Below are 24052 nucleotides of genomic sequence, written 5' to 3' on the forward strand. Positions count from 1 at the left end.
TAATCAAATTGTAATCCCCTTGATAAATCAAGCTGACACAGAAATTTAAAAAATTTTAGAAATTGCACACACAGACAGTAAAATACTTGGAAATACTGTGTTTTGTGTGTTATAAAATTAAGTATAGACAGAGAAATCATCAAATAGACCCAATATCTTTTTGTAGATATAAAAACCATAGTGTCAGATGACAAACACAGTGGACTGAAAAAATGACAGATTAGACAGGGCAGCAGGGAAAATTGTGCACTTGATGAAGTAGTAATAGTAAGTGTCCAGAAAGAAACACAGACTACACCAATATATTCAAAGTACACACAGCATAATCTACTGATTTTTGTCCCCCTAAGAATGCAACATCGCTTAATTATTTGAAAATCCATCGGTGTAATTCAACTTATTAAAGAACTAAAAATGAAACACAGTAGGGTCATCTTGATAAATGCTGAAAAATAATTTGATAAAATCTAACATCTCTTCTTGGGGTGGGAAGATCTCCTGGAGAAGGGATAGGCTACTCACTTCAGCATTCTTGGGCTTCCCTGGTGGCTCAGCTGGTAAAGAATCTGCCAGGCATGTGGGAGACCTGGGTTCCATCGTTGGTTTGGGAAGATCCTCTGGAGGAGGGCATGGCAACCCTCTTCAGTATTCTTGCCTGGAGAAGTCCCATGTACAGAGGAGCCTTTTAGGCTTACAGTCCATGGGGTCACAAAAAGCTGGACACAACTGTGTGACTGAGCACATCCTGTATAAAAACTCTTAGAAACTAGAAACAGAAAACTTCCTCAAACTGATGAATGTAATAAACTGTATAACTAACAGCACTCTTTATGGTAGAAGACTGATTTCTTTACTTCTAAGATCAGAAGCAACAAAAAGATATCCACTCCATTATTTTTCATTTCTCTCCGTGAAGTCATATTAGAAAATGATTGAGAAGTTATCTGGTTTGGAAAAGATGAATTAAAATGTTTTTATTTGTAAGTGTCATCTATTTAGAATAGCCAGTGAAATCACAGCAACAACAAAATTACAAAACCTAAGAAGTAATTAAAGCAATGTTTCAAGATATACAGTTGATATATAAAACTCAGTTAATTGCTTTTCTATATAGTAAGATAGACAAATGAAAATTAAAATGAAAAATAATATCAGTAACATTGAACTATGAAAAACTTAAGAGACTTAGAAAATATATGAAAGGCAACAATGCAAAAAAATGGACAAAAGATTTGCACAGGAAATTCTCCAAATAAATATACACAGATGGCAACTATGCATGCACAGCACAACAAAATGATGGCTCTAATGAGAGAATAGACAAGAAGAAGTGTGATGAGTATGTGAATAAATTTCAACTTTCATGCACTGCTTATCGGAATACAAAATGGGACAGACCCAGTGGAAAACACTTTGCAAGTTGCTTTAAAAGTTAAACATTGGATTGCCATATGACCCAGCAATCCCACTTCTAGGTATATACCAACAAAAATGAAAAACAAAAAAAAAAAGGAGGTTTACCCAAAGACTTGCTCATGAATGTTCATAGCAGTCTTATTTCTAATGTTAATAAAGTTGAGATGAACAAGATGGTGGAGCTGTAGGTGGACATGGATACGTCAGGGATACACATTCAGGCACATAAGTGCTTGCAGAACACTAGCTGAGAGCAGACAGGACTGCCTAACCAGAGGAAAATAACATATGGGACCATCCAAAAGTCTGTAGGATGAAGGAACTAGGGAGAAAAGTACAAGTGTTAGTAGGACTGGACTTGCCCTAGGTGGGTGGGAGAACTGAAGTAGGTGTTCAAACTCCACATGGGAGCGCCTATCTGGACCAGAGGAGAAACATTTAAGGCTGAGAGTGAAACAGCTCATTTGTGGCAGCCTAAATGGAATGAGAATCAAACAGTCCTTGCCACAGCCACACACACCCCAGAGAGGGACACAGGTCACCTAGAAGGTGCAGCAGCTGGTAGCTGGAGCATAGGGATTGTGGAGCAATCCCAGGGTGAGGGCTGCTGTTTACTGGGGAGACACAGATTGATTGTATGTGAGAATGAGGAGATCGTGGTGGGAAATGCCTGTGAAGGTATGACAGGCAGCCATGGAAGCAAGGTGAAACTGCTGAGTCACATGTAGGGGGTGGAGCCATCACTGTAGCCTCTCTCTCCCTACTTGCCAGCATTGGCGGCTGAACAAGAGAGAGGCTGGCCCATGAAGCGCCTGACTCCCCAAACTACAGAGTAGGACTTCACCCAGGGTGCTCCTTCAAGTGCCTGATACAGAGCAGGATCCCAGTCTGAGGGTGTGCCCTCTATATGCCTGATAGGCTGAGCTACAGAGAAGGACCTCAGACAAGGGAGCCCTCTAAGTGTCTGAATGCGTGGAGATACAGAGAAAAACTAGCCAAAGAGGCCTTCTACTCACCAGCTGAAGAGGCTCAAAGAAAGATACTGATAGAGCCATTAGTCCAGCAGTGGAGGCAGTCCAAGATCCTGCACACTTGGCACTGCCAGGGTCCCTGCAAGCCAAGCAGCTGTGACACCTTCGTGCTCAACCCTTACTGGGGCAGAGCTGCCAGAGTTAAAAAAAAAAAAAGTCTTGAGTCGACACGTGCAGTCGCTTCATAGTGTCCAAATCTTTTCTAACATGTAGACTGTGGCCTGCCAGGATTCTCTGTCAGGGATGCGGGTTCTCCAGGAAGGATACTGGAGCATATTGGCCAACACTGATTGCCATACCCTTCTAGAGCACTATATTTCCTGCTGTCCTATTCACCACACCCCTGAGTACCTGGTGCTGCTAGAATGCCTGTGTCCCAAGCAGCACACCACCTCCTCACCTGGCCCTCACAGGCGCAAACCCAAGTCCTGCAGGGCAGCCTCAGGAGCAAAACCCAGTGGGTGAATCACATGCAGACATGGAAGTAAAACCACAAAGGAAACCCAGGGGCAGTGTGGCTAAGGAAGAAGATGCAAAACCTTCCTACACCTGTAAAGCTGCAGATTAAATCCACATGAACACCTAGGCAGACTCTGTGCCTATGGAATACATAAAATGTCATTGAGAGCTCCCACAAAAGAAATTGCACTAGTTCTGATAGCTGTGGACATTGGAGGTAAGAACACATAAAAGTAGGACCAGATTAGAATGTAAGCTGCCCCCACAGCAAGTCCAGAGATCAGCATTGGAGGGTACCCTAGGGAGGTGAGGTGGCTTGTGACTTCTAGAGAGGGAAAGGACTCTGACAGCAGTAACTCAAGATAAACCTGTATTATTCTTATGTTTTGACTTGCTCTGGAGATTCTTTAGGCTTTTTTCTTTTTCCTTTTTTCCCCTCTTTGTAGTTGATGATTGTATTGGCACTATGAAATCTAATGAAGCTTTTGAGCTTTTTCTTCTTTTCTCAGTCACATTTTTTTATTGCTCTTATAAAGTTCTGGTTCTACATTGGGCTTTTGCAGTTCCGTGGAGTTTTCATTTTGTTTTTCTTTTATCTTTTTCTACTTTAAATTTTAAATTTTAAACCTATTATTATTTTTCTATTCCTTTGTTTTCTTTTTCTACTGTTTCTTTCCCTTTGCAGTTAATCTTTAATGCATATAAATCTTCTTTATCTACCTCTGTTTAACTTTGCATATCTATTCTTTCTTTCTATACTTTCTGTCCTTTCATCTCAGCAAATTTGGTATTTTTTATTTTAATCACTTTATTCCTCAATATGAATCTTGCTCTAGTTTTGCTTTCTAGTTTCTGCATTAGTTTTGCTCCTGTAGAGATACTTTAGGTTTCCTTTGTTTGTGGGGTCAACTTAATGTACTTTATTTTTCTTGGACAGTTTTGATGTTCCTATGGATGTATCTGTATATGTGTATATTCAGTCACACTTTTTATTGTTGTTATACACCTCTGCCTCAAAGTTGGTATTTTGTTGCTCTGTAGAGTTTTTTTTTTGTTTCCTTTTTATTCCCTTTTTTCTGTTTTTTTAAAATTAGTTTATTTATCTATTTTTTAACTTTACAATATTGTATTTGTTTTGCCATACATTGACATGAATCCACCTTTTTTTATCTCTCTGTATGTATACTTTTCGGAGAAGGAAATGGCAACCCACTCCAGTACTCTTGCCGGGAAACTCCCATGGACGGAGGAGCCTGGTAGGCTGCAGTCCATGGGGTCGCTAAGGGTCCGACATGACTGAGCGACTTCACTTTCACTTTTCACTTCCATGCATTGGAGAAGGAAATGGCAACCCACTCCAGTGTTCTTGCCTGGAGAATCCCAGGGACGGGGGAGCCTGGTGGGCTACCGTCTATGGGGTCGCACAGAGTCGGACACGACTGAAGTGACTTAGCAGTAGCAGCATGTATACTTTTAATCTAAATTTTTTTTTAATCCTATCATAATTTTCTACATTTATTCCTTTGTTTGACTTTCCTAGTTTTCTTTTCACCTTCAATCAGGATAGTCAGTTGGTTTGGACTACATGAGGTCCATAGGTCAGAAGAGACTGTGTTTTGGGGATAGGCTGGTGGCGTCAGAGGCGACGAGAGTGACGTTAAAACCCGTGACACCTGCTGGGTCGCCATTTTGCTGCCGCTAAGCGTGGCCGCATGCCGATCTCTCCCGAGTTCTCAATTCGGAGTGCGTAACAGTTCTTTGGCAGCCTCGGAGGATTGCTTGGCAGCGGCAGCGGCACAGGAAGCTGCTTGAACACAGTGAGCCTGCCGTTACAGCTATGCCCAAGAATAAAGGTAATGACTCGGTTTCCCAGAACCACGGTTTGCTCAGCCGCCACCGGTGGTAGCCCCTCCTTCTTGTGGTTGGCTGATATCTTTGAGCAGGACTGCACAGTCCACATAGGAGCTAGGAAGCTGCCCCTGCCTCCTCCCGCTCTGTTCGCATAGCGGTATCATTTTCTCTCTGTGTTTGTCAGTTTTACACGGAGGGTGAAATAGATTAGTTTTCCATTCATGCCAGGTTGAAGCTGAATACTTTGGCCACCTCATGCGAAGAGTTGACTCATTGGAAAAGACCCTAATGCTGGGAAGGATTGGGGGCAGGAGGAGAAGGGGACGACAGAGGATGAGATGGTTGGATGGCATCACCGACTCGATGGACATGGGTTTGGGTATACTCTGGGAGTTGGTGATGGACAGGGAGGCCTGGAGTTCTGCGGTTCATGAGGTCGCAAAGAATCTGACAGGACTGAGTGACTGAACTGAACTGAACATGCCAGGTTAACTGCCAGCGCATTAGTAAACTGAGGAGAAGGCTACTTTTGGGCAGCCAAGGCTTCGCCTCTGTGGCCTTCATCCTTTCCCGGGACTCTCCCTTAGCTGTTGTTTACGACACACTGATTCTTTCTTTTGGGACCATTAAATATTTCTCCATACTTTACTTTGTGGACAGTTGACTACTGCTGAAAATACTGCTTCTTTGCAAACACGAAGGTAAAACACCGTTGCATGTTTAGGTTCATGTCTGCCAGTTTACTTTCTTCTTCTTCTTCTTCTTCTGCTGCTGCTGCTGCTGCTGCTGCTGCTGCTAAGTCACTCCAGTCGTGTCCGACTCTGTGCGACCCCATAGACGGCAGTCCACCAGGCTCCACCATCCCTGGTATTCTCCAGGCAAGAATACTGGAGTGGGTTGCCATTTCCTTCTCCAGTGCATGAAAAGGGAAAAGGGAAAGTGAAGTCGCTCAGTTGTGTCGAACTCTTAGCGACCCCCTGGACTGTAGCCTACCAGGCTCCTCCGTCCATGGACTTTTCCAGGCAAGAGTACTGGAGTGGGGTGCCATTGCCTTCTCCTTACTTTCCTCTACCTGTCACAAACCTTAACCTTCTTTAGAAGGCAAGCATATACCAACGTGTTCTGCCTTCTTTTCTCATAAGATAGATGCTGGCACTATGTATTTCTACTTATCTTTATTCTGAGGCAGACAGTTCACAAATAATCAGATTTGACAATAACTCTACTTGTAACTTCCAACATCGTACTTGTAAGCTAACTGAAGCAGACCACTGGGACAGTCATTCCTTGAATTCTCCTTTTTACAGACCTCAATTCTTCTTGTGTCATGTTTAATGGCCTGTAATGCCTCCCAGAAAACTGTAACTGCAAGGAGTGAGAATACCTCCTTCAGAATAGCACCACATTTCACATTGCACAACAAATCTCTTCATTGTTCATTCCTGGCACTTCATTTTAGCTCTCAAGCCTTACTTAACGTTTGCCATATTCGGTTACATTTCTTTACCTTTGAGTTCAGTGCTCTCTAGATTCCCCAGACCAACTGGCCCAGCCTTTCTCTAGCAAGCAAATGTTTTGCTGCTACTAGTCAGTGAAACTCTAGGAATGTCTTTTTCATAATGTGTTAGGTAAATTACAAACCACTTCTACTTGTTTTTTCTAGTCTATTTAATTCACGTTTAGCTTACAAATAACTGTACATTGCCATGCATTCCTTGTTTCGTCTTCTGTTTCTAGGAATGACGTTTCCTATGCCCACATTTGGTAGTGTATTCTAAAGAGAACAGGACTTTATGAATGCTGAATTGCTACAGCTTGGTGCTTAGTAGATGTTCAGTACATTTTTGTTAATGTTATCTTCCTAGGCTTCACTCCAGCCTTGGGTAACTCTGCTCTTCCTTCTGTGGAACTTTTATACTAGCTGCTACCTCTCATGCCAAACTGAAGACATTTCTACATATGATTTTTCAGTTTTCAGCCCTTTACAAATATATGGACTAGTCTTGGTTTATTAATTTGAAAATAAATTGTGGAAGAAAATGTATAGAATCCAGGTTTAATCGGAAAGCATGGACAATAACAAAATGCTAATGGCTGTCTCTGGTAATGGGTTATGTGGTTGATAATATACTTATTGGGTAAGGGATTTGGATGAAAGCCACTGACAATTTGTAACATGCGGCTAATCAGAAAGCAAATAATGTTAAATTGTAAATCTCTTTTTAGGTCTCTTAATTTAAATGGTAATTTGTTTGTTTCCCTGTGTTTTTATAAAGTTTAAAATCTTACGTTAGCTTGTGCAACAGTTGAGTTTGTAAACTATTATACAGATGCTTAGATGTCAATTTTTATTCACTCTTTAATCATTTAGGTAAAGGAGGCAGAAACAGAGGCAAGGGTAAGAAGGAGAATGAATATGAAAAACGAGACTTAGTCTTTAAGGAAGACAGACAAGGTAAGACTTCTTTAGTTATTTATACCTTTTCTAGCAATTGAATTTGAGTTTACCCTGAAACATACCTTAGTCATAATCCCAAGGAGTTGTCTCATATCTCCTTTTTTTTTTAATCTAAATGATTTCATTTGCTTATGTGTTTCTTTGTTTGTTTGTTTGGCTGTGCTGGGCCTTCATTACTGCACATGTGCTTTTCTCTAGTTGTGGGGAGTGGGGGCTGCTCTGTAGTTGCAGTGCATGGGCTTCTCGTTGGGGTGTTCTCTCCACTTGTGGAGCAGAGGCTCTAGGGAGACCAGGCTTCAGTAGCTGCAGTACATGGGCTCAGCAACTGCAGCTGCCAGGCTGCAACTATTGAGAGCACAGCTATTGAGAGCACAAGCTCAATAGCTGTGGGACAGGGGCTCAGTCGTTTGGAGGCATGTGGGTTCATCCTGGACCAGGGATCAATTGGCAGTGGATTCCCTACCACTGAGCCACCACAGAAGCCCCTCGTATCTCTAGCTTTTCCCCATTTACTGTGCCCTACGTTGCTCCATAATTTGTTTTAAGTAATTCAATTTACACTGTTTCTCATGCAGATTTAATGTGGCATTTCTGTAAAGAAAGTGTCCAGTTTTTATTCTGTGACAAAGCATGGCATGAGTGCAACTGAATTGTAGGGTTTAGAGCAGAGTAAGCCTGGCTGCCAACATCGAAAATTCCCTACTATTGTAATATTTTTCAGTAGACTCTGAGAAATCCATGCCAAGACCTCAGACCCTCAGTACTCCAATGTCCTTAGTGTATTTAATAAAGTAACTGAATAATTGACTGTCTCTTATTTAAGTAAGTGCAGGCTAAAAGAAGAGTAGAATAATTGACTGAAGCACTTACTTTTTTCCCTTTAATGGATAGCTAAGCCCACGGAGGAGTTGAAATATGAATACAACTCCCATTTTTTTTTAACTTAGACTCACTAATATTTAATGTTTTCTTCTTGTACTTTCTTTCTGTACATGAACATTTTCTTCCTAATATTTTAATCTTTCTTATAGGCAGATCTAGTTACATACAGTTACGGTCTTTAGCCCTAAATATCTCATCTCTTAAGAGTGAAGGCTTTCTCTTATGTAATTCCAGTAGCATGGTCACGAGAAATTTAACCTTACCATTGTATTGTCACCTAGTAAGTACTTTTTTCTAGCCCCGTTGCTTGCGCTTAGTCATGTCTGACTCTTTTGCGATCTCATGGACTGTAGCCCACCTGGTTCCTGTGTCCATGGAATTCTCCAGGCAAGAATACTGTAGTGTGTTGTCATTTGCTTCTCTACGGGATCATCCTTGCCCAGAAGTCTAGTGCGTGTCTCCTTTGTCTCTTGCATTTGCAGGTGGATTCTTCATGGCTGACCACTGGGCAAACTTGTGTTTTGGAATACCCAGTAGCCATATGTGGGTGTTGAAATGAATTGAAGTTAACATATATTGTTCAGTTCACATGTAAACTTTTCTCTTAATGAAAATGCTATTCTCTGTTGTTGAGCTGGTGTGTAACTGCCATTCACATGTGTCCATTTGTTTCAGTAATTTCCAGCACTTCATAAAAAGCCACGTAATTATTCCTTCATAGTGGAAGTCACTAAACACACACACACACACACTCAGGCACAAACACAAATATTTTTATTAATTATTTGAAACATGGTGTGTGGCTAAAGATAATCTGGTCTTTGACCTTCGTATTTTTTCCTTACATTAGAAATTTGTTTTCAGGCCCAGGTTTTAAATTACAATTTTCTTTTCTTTGTTATTTTCTCCTGTGTAGCAGTCCTGAACAATAAGCTGGGTTCACGGCCTGTGAACCAAGGGACTCTCCATCATGTGAATCCCATTTACCCTTCAGGATAATTACAGATTAGGATCTCTTTGGTGGAGGTGTTGTTATTCAGTTGCTAAGCCATGTCTATGACTCTGTGGGAGCCCGTGAACTGCGGTACACCAGGATCCCCTGCCTTTCACTATCTCCTTGCATTTGCTCAGACTCATGTCTCTTGAATCCTGTGATACCATCCAACCATCTCATCTTCCGTTGTCCTCTTCTCTTGCCCTCCTGCTTTCCCAGCATTAGGGACTTCTCCTTGCTATCGACTCTTTGCATCAGGAGGCCAAACTATTGGGGCTTTGGCAGCAGTCCTTGCAGTGAATATTCAGCGTGATCTCCTTTGGGATTGACTGATTGGTTGGTCTCTTTCTGTCCAGGGGACACTCAAGAATCTTCTCCAGCACTATAGTTGAAAATCTTCAACTCTTCAGCGTTTAGCCTTCTTTACGGTCCCAACTGTGACATCCCTATGTGACTACTGGAAAAACTAGAGCTTTGACTATACAGACCTTTGTCAGCAAAGTGATATCTCTGCCATTTAACGTGTTGTCTAGAGTTGTCATAGCTTTTCTTCCAAGGAGCGGTTCAGTTCAGTTCAGTCACTCAGTCGTGCCTGGCTCTTTGCAACCCCATGGACTGCAGTGCACCAGACCTCCCTGTCTATCACCAACTCTTGGAGTTCCACCAAACTGGTGTCCATTGAGGTGGTGATGCCATCCAACCATCTCATCCTCTGTAATTCCCTTCTCTTCCTGCCCTCAATCATTTCCAGCATCAGGATCTTTTCCAGTGAGTCAGCTCTTCTCATCAGGTGACCAAAGTACTGGAGTTTCAGCTTCAACATCAGTCCTTCCAATGAACACCCAGGATTGATCTCCTTTCACATGGACTGGTTGGATCTCCTTGCAGTCCAAGGGACTCTCAAGACTCTTCTCCAACAGCACAGTTCAAAAGCATCAATTCTTCGGCACTCAGCTTTCTTTATAGTCCAACTCTCACATCCATACATGACTACTGGAAAAACCATAGCCTTGACAAGATGAACCTTTGTTGGCAAAGTAATGGCTCTGCTTTTTAATATGCTGTCTAGGTTCATCATAACTTTCCATCCAACTAGTAAGTATCTTTTAATTCCATGGCTGCAGTCACCATCTGCAGTGATTTTGAAGCCCCCCAGAATAAAGTTAGCCTCTGTTTCCCCATCTATTTCCCATGAACTGATGGGACTGCATACCAGGATCTTGATTTACTGAATGTGGAGCTTAAACCAACTTTTTCATTCTCCTCTTTCATTTTCATCAAGATGATCTTTCACCAAGGTTGGTGTCATCTGTCTATCTGAGGATCTTGATATTTCTCCCGGCAATCTTGATTCCAGCTTGTGCTTCCTCCAGCCTGGCGTTTGTCATGATGTACTCTGCCTAGAAGTTAAATAAGCAGGGTAACAATATACACCCTTGATGTGCTTCTTTCCTATTTGGAACCAGTCTCTTGTCCCGTGTCTAGTTATAACTGTTCCAGATGTAGTTGCTTCCTGACCTGCATACAGATTTCTCAAGAGGCGGGTCAGGTGGTCTGGTATTCCCATCTCTTTCAGAACTGTCCACACTTTATTGTGATCCACACCGTCAAAGGCTCTGGCATAGTCAATAAAGCATAAATAAATGTTTTTCTGGAAATCTCTTCCTTTTTCCGTGATCCAGTGGATGTTGGAAATTTGATCTCTGGTTCTTCTGCCTTTTCTAAAACCAGCTTGAACATCTGGAAGGTCATGGTTCATGTATTGCTGAAGCTTGGCTTGCAGAATTTGAGCATTACTTTGCTAGCGTGTGAGAGGGGTGCAATTGTGCAGTAGTTTGAGCATTCTTTGGCATTGCCTTTCTTTGGGATTGGAATGAAACTGACCTTTTCCAGTCCCGTGGCCACTGCTTAGTTCTCCAATTTTCTGCATATTGAGTGCAGCACTTTCACAGCATCATCTTTGAAGATCTGAAATTTTTCAGCTGAAATTCATCACCTCCACCGGCTTTGTTTGTAGTGATGCTTCCTAAGGCCCACTTGACTTCACATTCCAGGATGTCTGGCTCTATGTGATTAATCACTGCATAGTGATTATCTGGATCGTGAAGATCTTTTTTGTACAGTTCTTCTGTGTGTTCTGGCCACCTCTTCGTAATATCTTCTGCTTCTGTTAGGGCCATGCAATTTCTGCCCTTTCTTGAGCCCATTTTTGCATGCAATGTTCCCTTGCTATCTCTAATTTTCTTGAAGAAATTCTAGTCTTTCCCTTTCTATAATTTTCCTCTCTTTCTTTGCACTGATCACTAAGGAAGGCTTTCTTATCTCTCCTTGCTATTCTTTGGAACCCTGCATTCAAATGGGTATATGTTTCCTTTTCTCCTTTGCTTTTCACTTCTCTTCTTTTCACAGCTATTTGTAAGGCCTCCTCAGACAGCCATTTTGCTTTTTTGCATTTCTTTTTCTTTGGGATGATCTTGATCCCTGTCTGCTGTACAGTGTCACGAACCTCCACCCATAGTTCATCAGGCACTCTGCCTATCAGATCTAGTCACTTAAATCTATTTCTCACTTCCACTGTAAAATCATCAGGGATTTGATTTATGTCATGCCTGAATGATCAAGGAGCAGGTGCCTTTGAATTTCGTGGCTGCAGTGGCTGTCACTTTGATGTTAGTCCTTAGTAAAAAATTTAGTAATGTACACGCTTTATATTAACTACCTGTTTCTTTCTCTTTATTCTGATGCCTGCTTTTGTCTTTTAAATCAAGAAGACATCATCCCATACTAGCTAATGATTTTGTCATTGTTTTCAAATGACAGTAGAATCAGGTGGCCTCTACTATTCTTAGATATAATTGTATTTAAACATTTGACACTTTACCTTAAGATACCATTTTAAGAACTTGAGAATAAGCATCAACGTGTTCTCAAGCAAAAGTTTGTTAATGATCAACCTGCTGTTGATTATCGGTAGAGTTAATGAGGGAAAGGAGAGTCGAGGTTTGGCGAATACTCAGCCTGAGAGGTTGCTAAGTCAGCCTTTAGGGTGCAGTCTGAAATGAGCCGCTTTGATGTCCAAAGGTAGAGCATGCAGTCATGAAGAGCACGACTGAACTGATTTTCTCAAATTAGTAGATGACTTAAATATTCAAAGTAGCAGGTAGCTTTTTGTGTTACTAACATTTCTAATTTTGGATTAACTGCTTCACTTTTGTCGACTTTTCCTTGCTCTGAAAACATGAGGGTAAATGCATTAAGTGTAGCTGGAAGAGACTATAGACATTGTTTGGCAGATTAAGAGTTCTCTCATTTTTGTGGATAAAATTAATATAGGTCACCTTGAGACAGCTCTCCTTTGTTATAATATTTGAACATTTTGTTCTTTTTTAAATCATGGTTGGTGTGGTCTAAATTTGGCAATAAAAGTGAAGTTACCAACCTAACAACAAGTGTTACATTTTTTTAAAAAATTGAACAGTATTTTACAGTTCTCTTTTGTTTTGTTTTTTTTTCTTTTTTGCCCCTTCCTAAGAATATGCCCAGGTAACCAAAATGTTGGGAAATGCACGATTGGAAGCAATGTGTTTTGATGGTATGACAAGGATATGTCATATCCGAGGCAGCTTGAGAAAAAGGGTGAGTGTGGAGATATATTTTCCTTTAATACAAAACTTACCTTTAAAAAATTTAGCTGTGCTTCCAAGTGACTGACTTTGGTGAATTCTTCAAGACTTCAAAAATAGTGAGTTATATGACAATAGAAACACATAAAATTAGAAAATCCTCGATAACTTTCATCAGAGGATTTAGATTTAGAAAGAATGATTTGTGACACCTAGGCTGGATTTCGGCCAGAAATGTTTGCTCTTGAAGAAACAGACACATTCCGTGTATGAAACAAATGACCTAGACTCTTAACAAAAATATTAACCCATGAGAGAAAGAAAGAAAAATAAAACACCTGAAAATTATTTTTAAGACAAAAGGAGTCTAATTGCTAATTAAATCCAGTGTATGGTTCCGGGTAAGACTTTGCTTTGTGGGAACAGCTGTACGTGGTGTTAGGAACATTTGAAATGGGACCATCTTATTTAATAATTTTGGCACACTGATTGATCATATTGTTTAAAAGTTCCTTCAACCCTAATTTTTTGGATTAAAAAACAGTTTTGTTCTCTTGAGTCATTCTTTTCCAGTTAGTGGTTTGGGGGCCTAAATTGATGTCCGATGGTAACTAGATGGCTATGTTTGGGTCGATGAGTTATTTTCATTTGTTTAAAATAACTAAAGATGTCCAAAGTGATTTGTGAATAAAAGTAATTCACGTGGCAAAGAACTATGCTTTTGTAAACTTACTTATTTGAAGTAAAATTATTATCTATTTTAATATCCTAAATTAGAAATCTTGATCCAAACTGAACTGCCTATCTTTAGTTTTTACTTAATAGATGGTAACTCTCTGTAACTAGACTTTGTCTCATAGGCATGAGCACACACACAGATCACACACACATACATGCACGTGTACACATGACACACACACACCACAAACACACACACACACACGCACACACACACTCATCTGTCGTTTTGCCCTAATTTTTCGTAGGTCCTTTTCACACACTGAGTGAATTGTATCTTTTGTATTATGTTAAGTATGGCTTAACATCACACACTATTTTTTGTTTGCATTTTAAGTATAATATACTGCGAGTTTTCTTTTATAGGTTTGGATAAATACTTCAGATATTATATTGGTTGGTCTTCGAGACTATCAGGTAACAATTACACCTAAATTTATAATGTTCTTGAATTTAGAAATCATTAACATCAGTATTTAGATGATGCAATAAAATGCATTTGATCTGTTCCAGCCAGTTATGATTCTCATCCTTCTGGCAATAAAATTTGTTATGATCCATGAGGTATAAGATGATAGAATTCTGGCTGACTGACGGCATATGACTGATGGTTTTGTGGGAAAACTTGTTGTTTCTTTTTTTATTGTAAATATGCTATGCAATAAGTATTTTCTTATAATTTTGGATAAATACTGCAACTCATCACTCTGTCCTCCTTTAAAGCGCACATGTATTCAAGGCTGTGTGCTAGGTTTTCTGGAATTTTGCCGCAGGCTGACGTTTTCAGTGTTTTGTAGTAAAATGAGAAGATATCTTTCTATTTTGTGACATATATTTCACAGAACTAGATTATTCATTTTCCTTCCATTTTTCTTTTCTGTAAATTTTGACAACACTGCAGCTTGTAGGATCTTAGATCCCCAGTCAGGGATTGAATGCAGAATACTGCTGAGAAAGTCCTGAGTCCTAATCATGGGACCACCAGAAGACTCCCCCCCGTTTTGCCTTTTAAATATTTTGGTAAAATGACCTTTGCTGAAATAAGAACAGTAGCATATGACAGTGATTTTCGTTAGTATTCTCACTCATCAAAAGAAAAATTTAGTAATTTTATATTGGGTTGTCAGTTCCAATTTTTAAATTTCAAGGTCTCAGATCCAAGTTTGAAAAACCACTGCTGTAGATGATGCAATGAATTCAGGCAAAACCTGTAATCTCCAAAAAGGGTGTTTGAGGCTTATAGGAGAAAGGTAAGACATAGACTAGGTTGTTTAGCGTCTATGTTATAAATCTGAGATGAATACTTAGAAAACTACTTGGTAGTTGCCCCCTACGACCTTAATGTTTGGACTATAACTTGTGAGACAGAAATTCTTTTGATTTCTGTGTCAAACCCATCCCTTGGGCTAAATTAGATTTTGAGTGAAACAACTGCTCAGTCGCTCTCTATTCGATTATCAGGTCATGTTTTCTGTAAATACTTAAGACGTTCTGATTTGTAAAGTTTCAGTCTTCTGTTTCCTTGTCAATTTTTTGGTGTGATTGTTCTATTAGTGACTAAAAGAGACATTTTGAAGTCAGCTACTTCACTTTTCATCTGCACTAGTTTTCTCTTAAAGAATCTGTATGTCTTGATTCTCTAGTGAAATATTCTTGACAATTAAAAACATTATGCACGTTGTTTCTTGTCTTCTTTTTACGTATACTACCTGAGGTGAAGTCTCTGTTAAGTGCAGCTTCTAGGCTTTCTCAGCCATGCTTTGGATTGACTGCTAATTTTCTGGTATGTGACAAAACACCTTTTCCTTTTTCTTTGTGTGTCTTGTGTTTGTTGTTATTTTTGTTGTTGTTGAAAACTAGAAAATGCAAATATAACGTGGTGAACTGGGAGATCAGATTTCTTCCCCCAGGGCTTTTATCTTGCCATTGTTTGTTGAGTGATTTCTGAAACAGATTGTGTATGGCATGTATCTTTTCCTTCATGTGGCCGCTGAATGCTTGTTTATAACGTTGCACACAGCCCATGTTTGAGGTTTCATTAAAAGCCAGCAGTCCTCTCAGCCTCTGCTTTTAGGCTCTGTGCATGCTGGGGCATACCTTTGATACTCATCCAGGCAACTGATAGTTCTGAGTCATCATTTCGGGCTTGTGCAGAAACTCCAGGTCACTCAAAGCTGAGAGACTAGGAGCATCCCTCAACTTTGATGAGTTTGGGTTCAGTCCTGATTCCACATATAAATGAGGTCCTACAGTGTTTGCCTTCTCTGTGTGACTTGTTTCTCTTAGCACACTGTCCTCCAGGTTCATCTCTGTTCTTGCAAATGGCAATATATATCTACGTTGGATGTTAATCCTTTAGTGGTCTTATCATTTGCAAATATTTTTACTGATCTAGTACACTGTCTTTTTTATGTTGTTGTTGATGATTTCCATTTCTGTGCAAAAGTGATTTAATGTGAAGTACTTCCACTTACTAGGTTTTGCTTGTGTGGCTTATGGGTTTGGTGTCCTATACCAAAAACAAAGAACAAGAGCGGCATTTGGTAGTTTTACACTGTGTTCTCTTGTAGTTTTATGGTTTCAAGCCTGGGTTTAAATCTCTTCAGGGTTATTTTAAGTGGTTTGTGGTGTAAGATAGCGGTCCACTTTTATGTTAAGTATTGTTTTCCTAGACCTGGTTATTAGAGAGGATGTCTTTTCTACACAGTTATCTTGCTTCCCTTCATAAGTATTCGTTGACTGTCTTTGAAAAATTTTGTTTCTGAGTGCTCAGTTTTGTTCTAGGAGTCCGCCTACTGGTGGAATGCCAGTGCCATATTGTTTGGACAGTTGTGTTTGAAAAGCAGGAAGTGTGTGTCCTCCAGCTTTATTCTTCCTCAAGATTGCTTTGGCGGTTAGGATTCTTTGAGGTTCCACATAACTTTGTCTGTGAAAAAAACTGCTACTTAAATTTGTATAGGAATTACATGCAATCTGTACATTACTTTGGGTAATGTGGACACATTACTATTATAACTGATTTTTGTATGTTGATTTTATATCCTGAAACTTTACTGTATTTTTTTCCTTTGTATGTTTTTGTGATCTAGATCATCCATTTATAACCTTTCCATTTTTCATGCTTGATGACTAAAAACATAGAATCTGTCTGTAAAAGTGTATCATTTTCATGTCCATTTATTTTCATTTAACTACATATAACCCCGCAAATGGATTGAAGAATTCTAAGTTCCCAGTTTAATTCTTTGTTGCAATGGCAGTGTAACCACAGTTATATCAATCCATTAAGGGGTTAAAATACTAACTTTAAAGTGGATAGCCAGAAACAGCTCTTCTGATTTTTAATCTGTTGCAGATAATTACAAACCCTTGCTAGTCAAATCATAATGTAAAGAAAATAGCATCACCACTCTGTGGAAGTGTATTAGCAGGTTATTAGCTAATCTTGGGAAAAGGCGATGGCACCCCACTCCAGCACTCTTGCCTGGAAAATCCCATGGACGGAGGAGCCTGGTAGGCTACAGTCCATGGGGTCGCTAAGAGTCGGACACGACTGAGCGACTTCACTTTCACTTTTCCCTTTTATGCACTGGAGAAAGAAATGGCAACCCACTCCAGCATTCTTGCCTGGAGAATCCTAGGGACGGCAGAGCCTGGTGAGCTGCCGTCTATGGGGTCGCACAGAGTCGGACACGACTGAAGCGACTTAGCATAGCATAGCATTGCTAATCTTGTCCCTACTGAGTTGCACTCAGAGTTTTAACACAATACCTACATGTTTTTTGTGCACATTATAGTTTGAGAAGTGTTGGTGTGTATTACACTGCAGTTTTATGACTGTGATATTTTCAGTTGCCTTTCTTTAGGTCTTTTCTAGGTTAATTGTAAGCACTCAGAATTGTTTGTTCTGTCAGTGTCTCAGCTTCTTTAAAATGGAGAAAAGTGAACATTTTAGGGCAGTACTTCTCAGGCATATTTGCATCAGAAACACCCAGAAGAGCTTTATAAACATGCAAGGACTTCACTTCAGGCCTGTCAGGTTTTAGGAAGATATAGGTATCTTTTTAAAGCACCGCAAACAATTCGAATCAGTAAGATACTCTAAGAACTGTGGGTTGTAGAAAGGTTTCTTTTGGGTAAAATACCACTTTCAGTTTGAACTACAGTGTTAGAGTGTGGACAAGGACCACATTTCAAAACCACCACACACACACACACCCCTTTCCTTTTCTTTCTTTGATTCAATGCATTGTATGCATCATTTTCCTTGTCTATACTTCATTTGGTCATGCATGCAAACTTTGTCATGTGAATTTGTGTGTGTGTGTGTGTGTGTGTGTGTGTGTGTGTGTGCCGCTCATAGAAGGAAGGTGAGAGAATAGTGAGGTTTTACATAATTGTGTTTAATTTGAAAGTAATTTAGGAGACAACTGATGATTCTTTGTATAACCACTTTTCATCCTTCCTTGTTTTTCTCCAAGGATAACAAAGCTGATGTAATTTTAAAGTACAATGCAGATGAAGCTAGAAGTCTGAAGGCTTATGGAGAGCTTCCAGAATATGGTAGTTAATGTCAAAGTTATTACATTTCCCTGTCTTCTTATAGTATTTGCTAATTAGTGTTTAGGTGAAGCAGTTGTTTCTGCTCTTGTTCTTTCTCTCTCTTTTATGTATTTTTGCATATATACTTCAATTCGCTTTAAGAATGTATGAAATACTTCAGTGTATTAACAACTTAGTAATGGATTCTCTTCCTAATATATGCTGTTTTGGTGGGGAATTAAAAAGTTTACAGACTGTAGCCTGATACGTAACAATTGTTCAAGGAATGCCTCTTTTAAACAATTCTTAAGAGATTATACCTGGTTTCAGCTAATCGAGGACAACAGTTATGGTACTGGTATTGATCTTTATGGAGGAGTATTCAGGTTTTCTTAGTACATAAAGTACTGTTGTGGCATTTTGTGGAGAGTGTTCTTAAAAGATATCCCTTTTGTTTCTTAAAGACAAAAGTATTCTATTCTTCCTCTAGTGAGCTTGGAAAGATTAAAATAAGTTTCTAGTAACAAAAAAGAGGAAGTGTACTAAACTCACATTGTGAACATGATAGCAACTTTATTTATTCAGTTACAGTGCATTTTATTATAAAGGTATGCGTTTTTTAGTAAGAATGAAAATTCTGATGACATATAGGCCATTTAAAAAAGACTAAGATAATTGGGAATCAGATCAACATTTACTTGGCAGTGAACTTCTTTTAGTTGTTTCATTCTGAGTTTGTTCTCTGTGATATGTTTGCAGTTAGGCAGATTTTTCTTGGAATGGAACTGTTGAATCGATGATTGATTACAAGCAGTTTCTTGTACAGTTCAGTGTTTTAGTATTAATCCAGTATTATTTCTTTAAGTAGGCAACTAATCTAGTAACATCTTGATTTTATATTTTTAAGAGTATGCTCTTACTGTGTTTTTAGCAGAACTTAGTGAAACAGATGAAACAAATTCCTTTGATCCTGAAGATGATGATGAAATCCAGTTTAAGGACCCTGCAGATGAGGTTGAAGACATTGAGGTGTAAGTCCAGGCTGAACCATGTGTGTGTGTGCTTTTTATTGTTTGGTACATGAAAGTAGTCAGACCTTTCACCATCTTTGGGCTCAGAAGGAGGAACACTTGAATTGAATATATATTGAGGCTCATGTATCCGTGAATTTGAATAGCCATTAATATTCATAAGACAGCGTGGCAACCTTTTTAATTTTTCAAAAACTTTATAATTCTTGGGATCTCCTTGTTTGTTTGATTTATGTCAACTGGGTCTGACAGTGGGCACTCCTTGTCTTTATTAGGTAAGGGGGTCTACAGTGATAGTAGTAAGAAGTTTAGCAGACAGGTTTAAAATGTATCATCTCCCAAGGCTGGTACGTTAAAAGAAGTAAAGCATGTTGCAGCCACCTTGCAGAAGCATTGGAATTTCAGTGTACTCCAAAGCATTCTTAAAATGAAGGCCTGTTTTGTTGCCCATGTATTTAGAGGTTACATTAATTGTCCTGTATCACTCTAGAAAAAACTTTTGGTTTGAAGTTTGTGGGAAATGGTTGTTAATCTTGGTTAGGAAATAGTGATGATAAGACTTTTAAATGCCTCACGGTTCTTTTTTTTTAAATTAGTTTATTTATCTATTTTTAAACTTTACAATACTGTATTTGTTTTGCCATACATTGACATGAATCCACCAAGGGTGTACATGTGTTCCCCTTCCAGACACCCCCTCCCACGCTCCCTCCCCATCCCATCCCTCCAGGTCATCCCAGTGCACCAGCCCTGAGCACCCCATATCATGCATCGAACCTGGACTGGTGATTCGTTTCATATATGATAATTTACAGTCTTCAATGCTGCTATGAATGTTTTTAAGTACAAATTTTATTGATTTGTATCTCTTGACTTTTTAGACAGGCATATCAACTAACTGGAATGACAATATGGCTTATACTCTTGTAAGGCGTGTTAGACTTCTTCATCTTCTTCTTTCGGTACTTCTGTAGTAAAAATGTACTGTAGAAGACAGAAATGCAAAATCAAAAATGAGTGTTTGATTGAATACTAAGGTAGAAGTTTAGAATTCCAGGAGCAGATTTTAGGAAGTCTAAATTGAATCAATGACTTAGAACACAGATTTCAAGATCTTTCAGTCACCAACATCCTTATTAAGAGCATTTTCAGACACTCAGAGAAATTGAATTTTAAGTGGAAGTGAGCAATCACATATTCACCAAGATTACACAGTTTACAATTTTATACTCAGTCTCTCACATCTATCCTGTTCATCCCAGTCCGTATTATACTTTGATGGATTTCCAAATCATTTAGGAAATGAAACCAAGGCACTACCCTGGTGTGCTAGTATTTTAAGATTCTCAGCGTCCACTGTAGGGGTCACGAGTTCAATTCCTGGTCTGAAAAGGATGATCTGCATCCTGTGCGACATGGCCACAAATAACATTTAACACCCAAACTGCTTAAGATTATTCACACCGTGAATTAGAACAGCTGGTTATGTACCAATAGTGGAGAATTTATTTCTTTCTTTTACCCTATTTTTATAGATCTTTAAACATATGACAATACTCCATTGAAGCAAAGGTGAAGTCACTCAATCATGTCTGACTCGTTCTGACCCCGTGGACTGTAGCCTACCAGGCTCCTCTGTCTGTGGGGGTTCTCCAGGCAAAAACAGTGGAGTGGATTGCTATTTCCTTCTCCAGGGGATCTTCCCAACCCAGGCAGACCTTTTACCCTCTGAGCCACCAGGGAAGCCCGATACTCTACTGATGTTGCATGCTTTTAAAGCACACCAGAAACAGGAAATTAAAAAGGAGTAGAAAAATATTGTTGCAATATCATTAAATATTTTTAAAAATTTTCTCTTCCAGTTTTGCTACCACTTATCAGAGGCTCGAAAATTTTACATCAGTTTTTATTTTATATATTTATGATGCCTCTGTCATCATCTTTTATGTATTTGGAGTTATGAATTTTGTAAATGCTAAAATGAACATCTTAAAGATTTCAGTTAAACCGTGGTTAAAAATGAAAAGGCAGTTTTATTTGAAAAAGTGGACCCCGGGTTTTATGATTCAGTGTAAATCAGAAAGTAAAACACAATTATATACTAAGAAAGAATCCAGTAATGAAATGTCTTTTAAGTAGATGTCTTTTTAATGATATCTTTGTAGTATCTAGATGGTTTGTAATGCTGACCACAGATTTCTTAGAAATGCTGTCCTCTCTCTAATGTTTTGCTCAGTTTTGCCAGAGATTCCTTGTGGCTAAATTAATACTGAGGAGGTACAGTTGACAGTTATTTTCTGTGGTAAGAATGTAAAATGAACCAGTTATGTAGTATGTTATTCGAGACCGGAAGGTTGTCACGGCTGAGCTGGGGTTGAAGGCAAGGGAGCTAACCAAAGGGAAGACTTGAATACCAAGCCACACAGAGTTAAGCTTTTCCTTAGAAGGAAAAGAGAACAGGTTTCTGGAGCTGTGACTAAGCAGGTCAGTTGGGGAAAAGACTAAAGGCAACCGTAAGTGAAAGAGTTTGTCTTATATTGGAAATTTTGTTTAGGTTTATGTGTTTTATGTCAGAATCGCAGTTCTTGCCACAGTCAGATATCCTGGTGATTACTAGAGTGTCACGCCTGTGATCAGATTGAGTCACAAGCATTGGATTTAGTACCATCCTTCTCTCTTTGGGAGACGAAAAGATTCTAACCTGCCATTAAGATGAGTGAGTTAATTTAAAACATTGAAAAAATAATAGCTTGCGTAACATGATGTTCTCATTGAGATCATAGAGATTCACTGAAAACACATAGGAATTGAGAAAACAATCTGGTTGTTGTTCTTAACTTTAGTTCAAAAGGAATAATTTTCTAAGTAGTGTAAGAAGATCCTTTAAGCATTATTACAAGAATTATTTTTTCTGTAGATCTGATGTTCTTTTCACTTACAGATCTGAATTGAATTCAGAAGTCTGAGGAACATGCTACAGTTTGAATTTTGGTCATCACCTGCCGAGAAGAATAAAATTCAGTATGAGTGTAGTTTAAAGCACACTGTGCCTTAAATAAACTATGGTTTATTTTCATTGTTTTATTTCTTTATTTTTTATTAAATTAGTTTCTTTATTATTTAACTTTACAATATTGTATTTGTTTTCCATACATTGACTTGAATCCACCGTGGGTGTACATGTGTTTTCCTTCCAGGACCCCCCTCTGACCTCCGTCCCCACCCCATCCCTCCGGGTCATCCTGGTGCACCAGTCCCGAGCACCCTGTATCATGCATCGAACCTGGACTGGTGATTCGTTTCACATATGATAATTTACATGCTTCAGTGTCATTCTCCCATATCATCCCACCCTCGCCCTCTCCCATAGAGTCCATAACACTGGTCTATACATCTGTTTCTCTTTTACTGTCTCTCATACAGGGTTATCTTTACCGATTTACTAAATTCCATATATATGTGTTAGTATACTGTATTGGTGTTTTTCTTTCTGGCTTACTTCATTCTGTATAATAGGCTCCAGTTTCATCCACCTCATTAGAACTGATTCGGATGTATTCTTTTTAATGGCTGAGTAATATTCCATTCTGTATACGTACTAGAGCTTCCTTATCCATTCGTCTGCTCAGGGGCATCTAGGTTGCTTCCATGTCCTGACTATTATAAACAGTGCTCCGATGAACATTGGGGTAGACGTGTCTCTTTCAATTCTGTGTATGCCCAGCAGTGGGCTTGCTGGGTCATATGGCAGTTCTATTTCCAGTGTTTTGAAGAATCTCCACACTGTTCTCCATAGTGGATGTACTAGTTTGCATTCCCACCAACAGTGTAAGAGGGTTCCCTTTTCTCCACACCCTCTCTAGCATTTATTGCTTGTAGACTTTGGAGAGCAGCCATTCTGATGGGTGTGAAGTGGTACCTCATTGTGGTTTTGATTTGCATTTCTCTGATACTGAGTGACGTTGAGCATCTTTCCATGTGTTTGTTAGCCATCTGTATGTCTTCTTTGGAGAAATGTCTGTTTAGTTCTTTGGCTCACTTTTTGACTGGGTCATTTATTTTTCTGGAATTGAGCTGCAGGAATTGCTTGGATATTTTTGAGATTAATTGTGTGTCCGTTGCTTCGTTTGCTATTCTTTTCTCCCATTCTGAAGGCTGTCTTTTCACCTTGCTTATAGTTTCCTTTGTGGTGCAAAAGCTTTTAATTTTAATTAGGCCCCACTTATTTTTGATTGTATTTCCAATATTCTGGGAGGTGGGTCATAGAGGATCCTACTGTGTTTTATGTGGGAGAGTGGTTTGCCTATATTTTCTTCTAGGAGTTTTAAGTTTCTGGTCTTATGTTTAGATCTTTAATCCACTTTGAGTTTATTTTTGTGTATGGTGTTAGAAAGTGTTCTAGTTTCATTCTTTTACAAGTGGCTGACCAGTTTTCCCAGCTCACTTGTTAAAGAGATTGTCTTTTCTCCATTGTATCTTCTTGCCTCCTTTGTCGAAGATAAGGTGTCCATAGGTGCGTGGATTTATCTCTGGGCTTTCTCTTTTGTTCCGTTGGTCTATGTTTCTGTCCTTTTGCCAGTACCATACTGTCTTGATGACTGTGGCTTTGTAGTAGAGCCTGAAGTCAGGCAGGTTGATTCCTCCATCTCCATTCTTCTTTCTCAACATTGCTTTGGCTATTCAAGGTTTTGGTATCATATTCCTTTTAAAAACAGATGAAGCTGAATTATTTTGAGTAAAATGTTAACACTTGCTTCTTTCAATGTAATGGAATTTTTAGGGGTAAAGACCTCAATATCTGCTGCCAAAACACTGGGGACAAAGAAAGAAGAGGAAAGATTCCTCTCCTGCTTTACCTCCAGTCAACGGATGTTTTGAATAAATTGCCTCACCATCATAAGCCCTCGTGTGAACTCATTTGTTTGCAGAGTCTTTCTATATATTCCACTTATCTAGAGGTTTTCTTGAGATTTTTGATAGAATATAAAGAAAGCAGAAGTATGCATTTGAAGTTAAGAAAAAGGGCT

General features: G+C 39.2%; 1 protein-coding gene across 2 annotated transcripts; it reads left to right on the plus strand.

The window, feature by feature from the left end:
- Positions 1-4577: 4577 nt before the first annotated feature.
- LOC145537781 (eukaryotic translation initiation factor 1A, X-chromosomal-like) lies at positions 4578-22101 on the plus strand. 2 transcript variants are annotated; one of them, XM_081568596.1, is made up of 7 exons: positions 4578-4759; positions 7129-7212; positions 12624-12727; positions 13819-13869; positions 17934-18015; positions 18926-19025; positions 21967-22101. In XM_081568596.1, the coding sequence occupies exons 1-7, from the start codon at positions 4744-4746 to the stop codon at positions 21989-21991; spliced, it is 462 nt and encodes a 153-aa protein (XP_081424722.1). In that variant the 5' UTR covers positions 4578-4743; the 3' UTR covers positions 21992-22101. The 2 variants fall into 2 exon arrangements, with proteins under 2 accessions (XP_081424722.1, XP_081424723.1); XM_081568597.1 differs by having other exon boundaries at positions 18929-19025.
- Positions 22102-24052: the final 1951 nt, after the last annotated feature.

Source organism: Giraffa tippelskirchi, chromosome Y, assembly GCF_054371585.1.
Source record: "Giraffa tippelskirchi isolate mGirTip1 chromosome Y, T2T-mGirTip1v1.2.pri, whole genome shotgun sequence".
Classification (NCBI taxonomy): domain Eukaryota; kingdom Metazoa; phylum Chordata; class Mammalia; order Artiodactyla; family Giraffidae; genus Giraffa; species Giraffa tippelskirchi.

Coding starts and splice junctions, on each gene's coding strand:
- LOC145537781 (XM_081568596.1), top strand. Junction 7,213..12,623: donor CTTTAAGGAAGACAGACAAG/GTAAGACTTCTT, acceptor CCCCTTCCTAAG/AATATGCCCAGGTAACCAAA. Junction 19,026..21,966: donor GAGGTTGAAGACATTGAGGT/GTAAGTCCAGGC, acceptor TTTCACTTACAG/ATCTGAATTGAATTCAGAAG.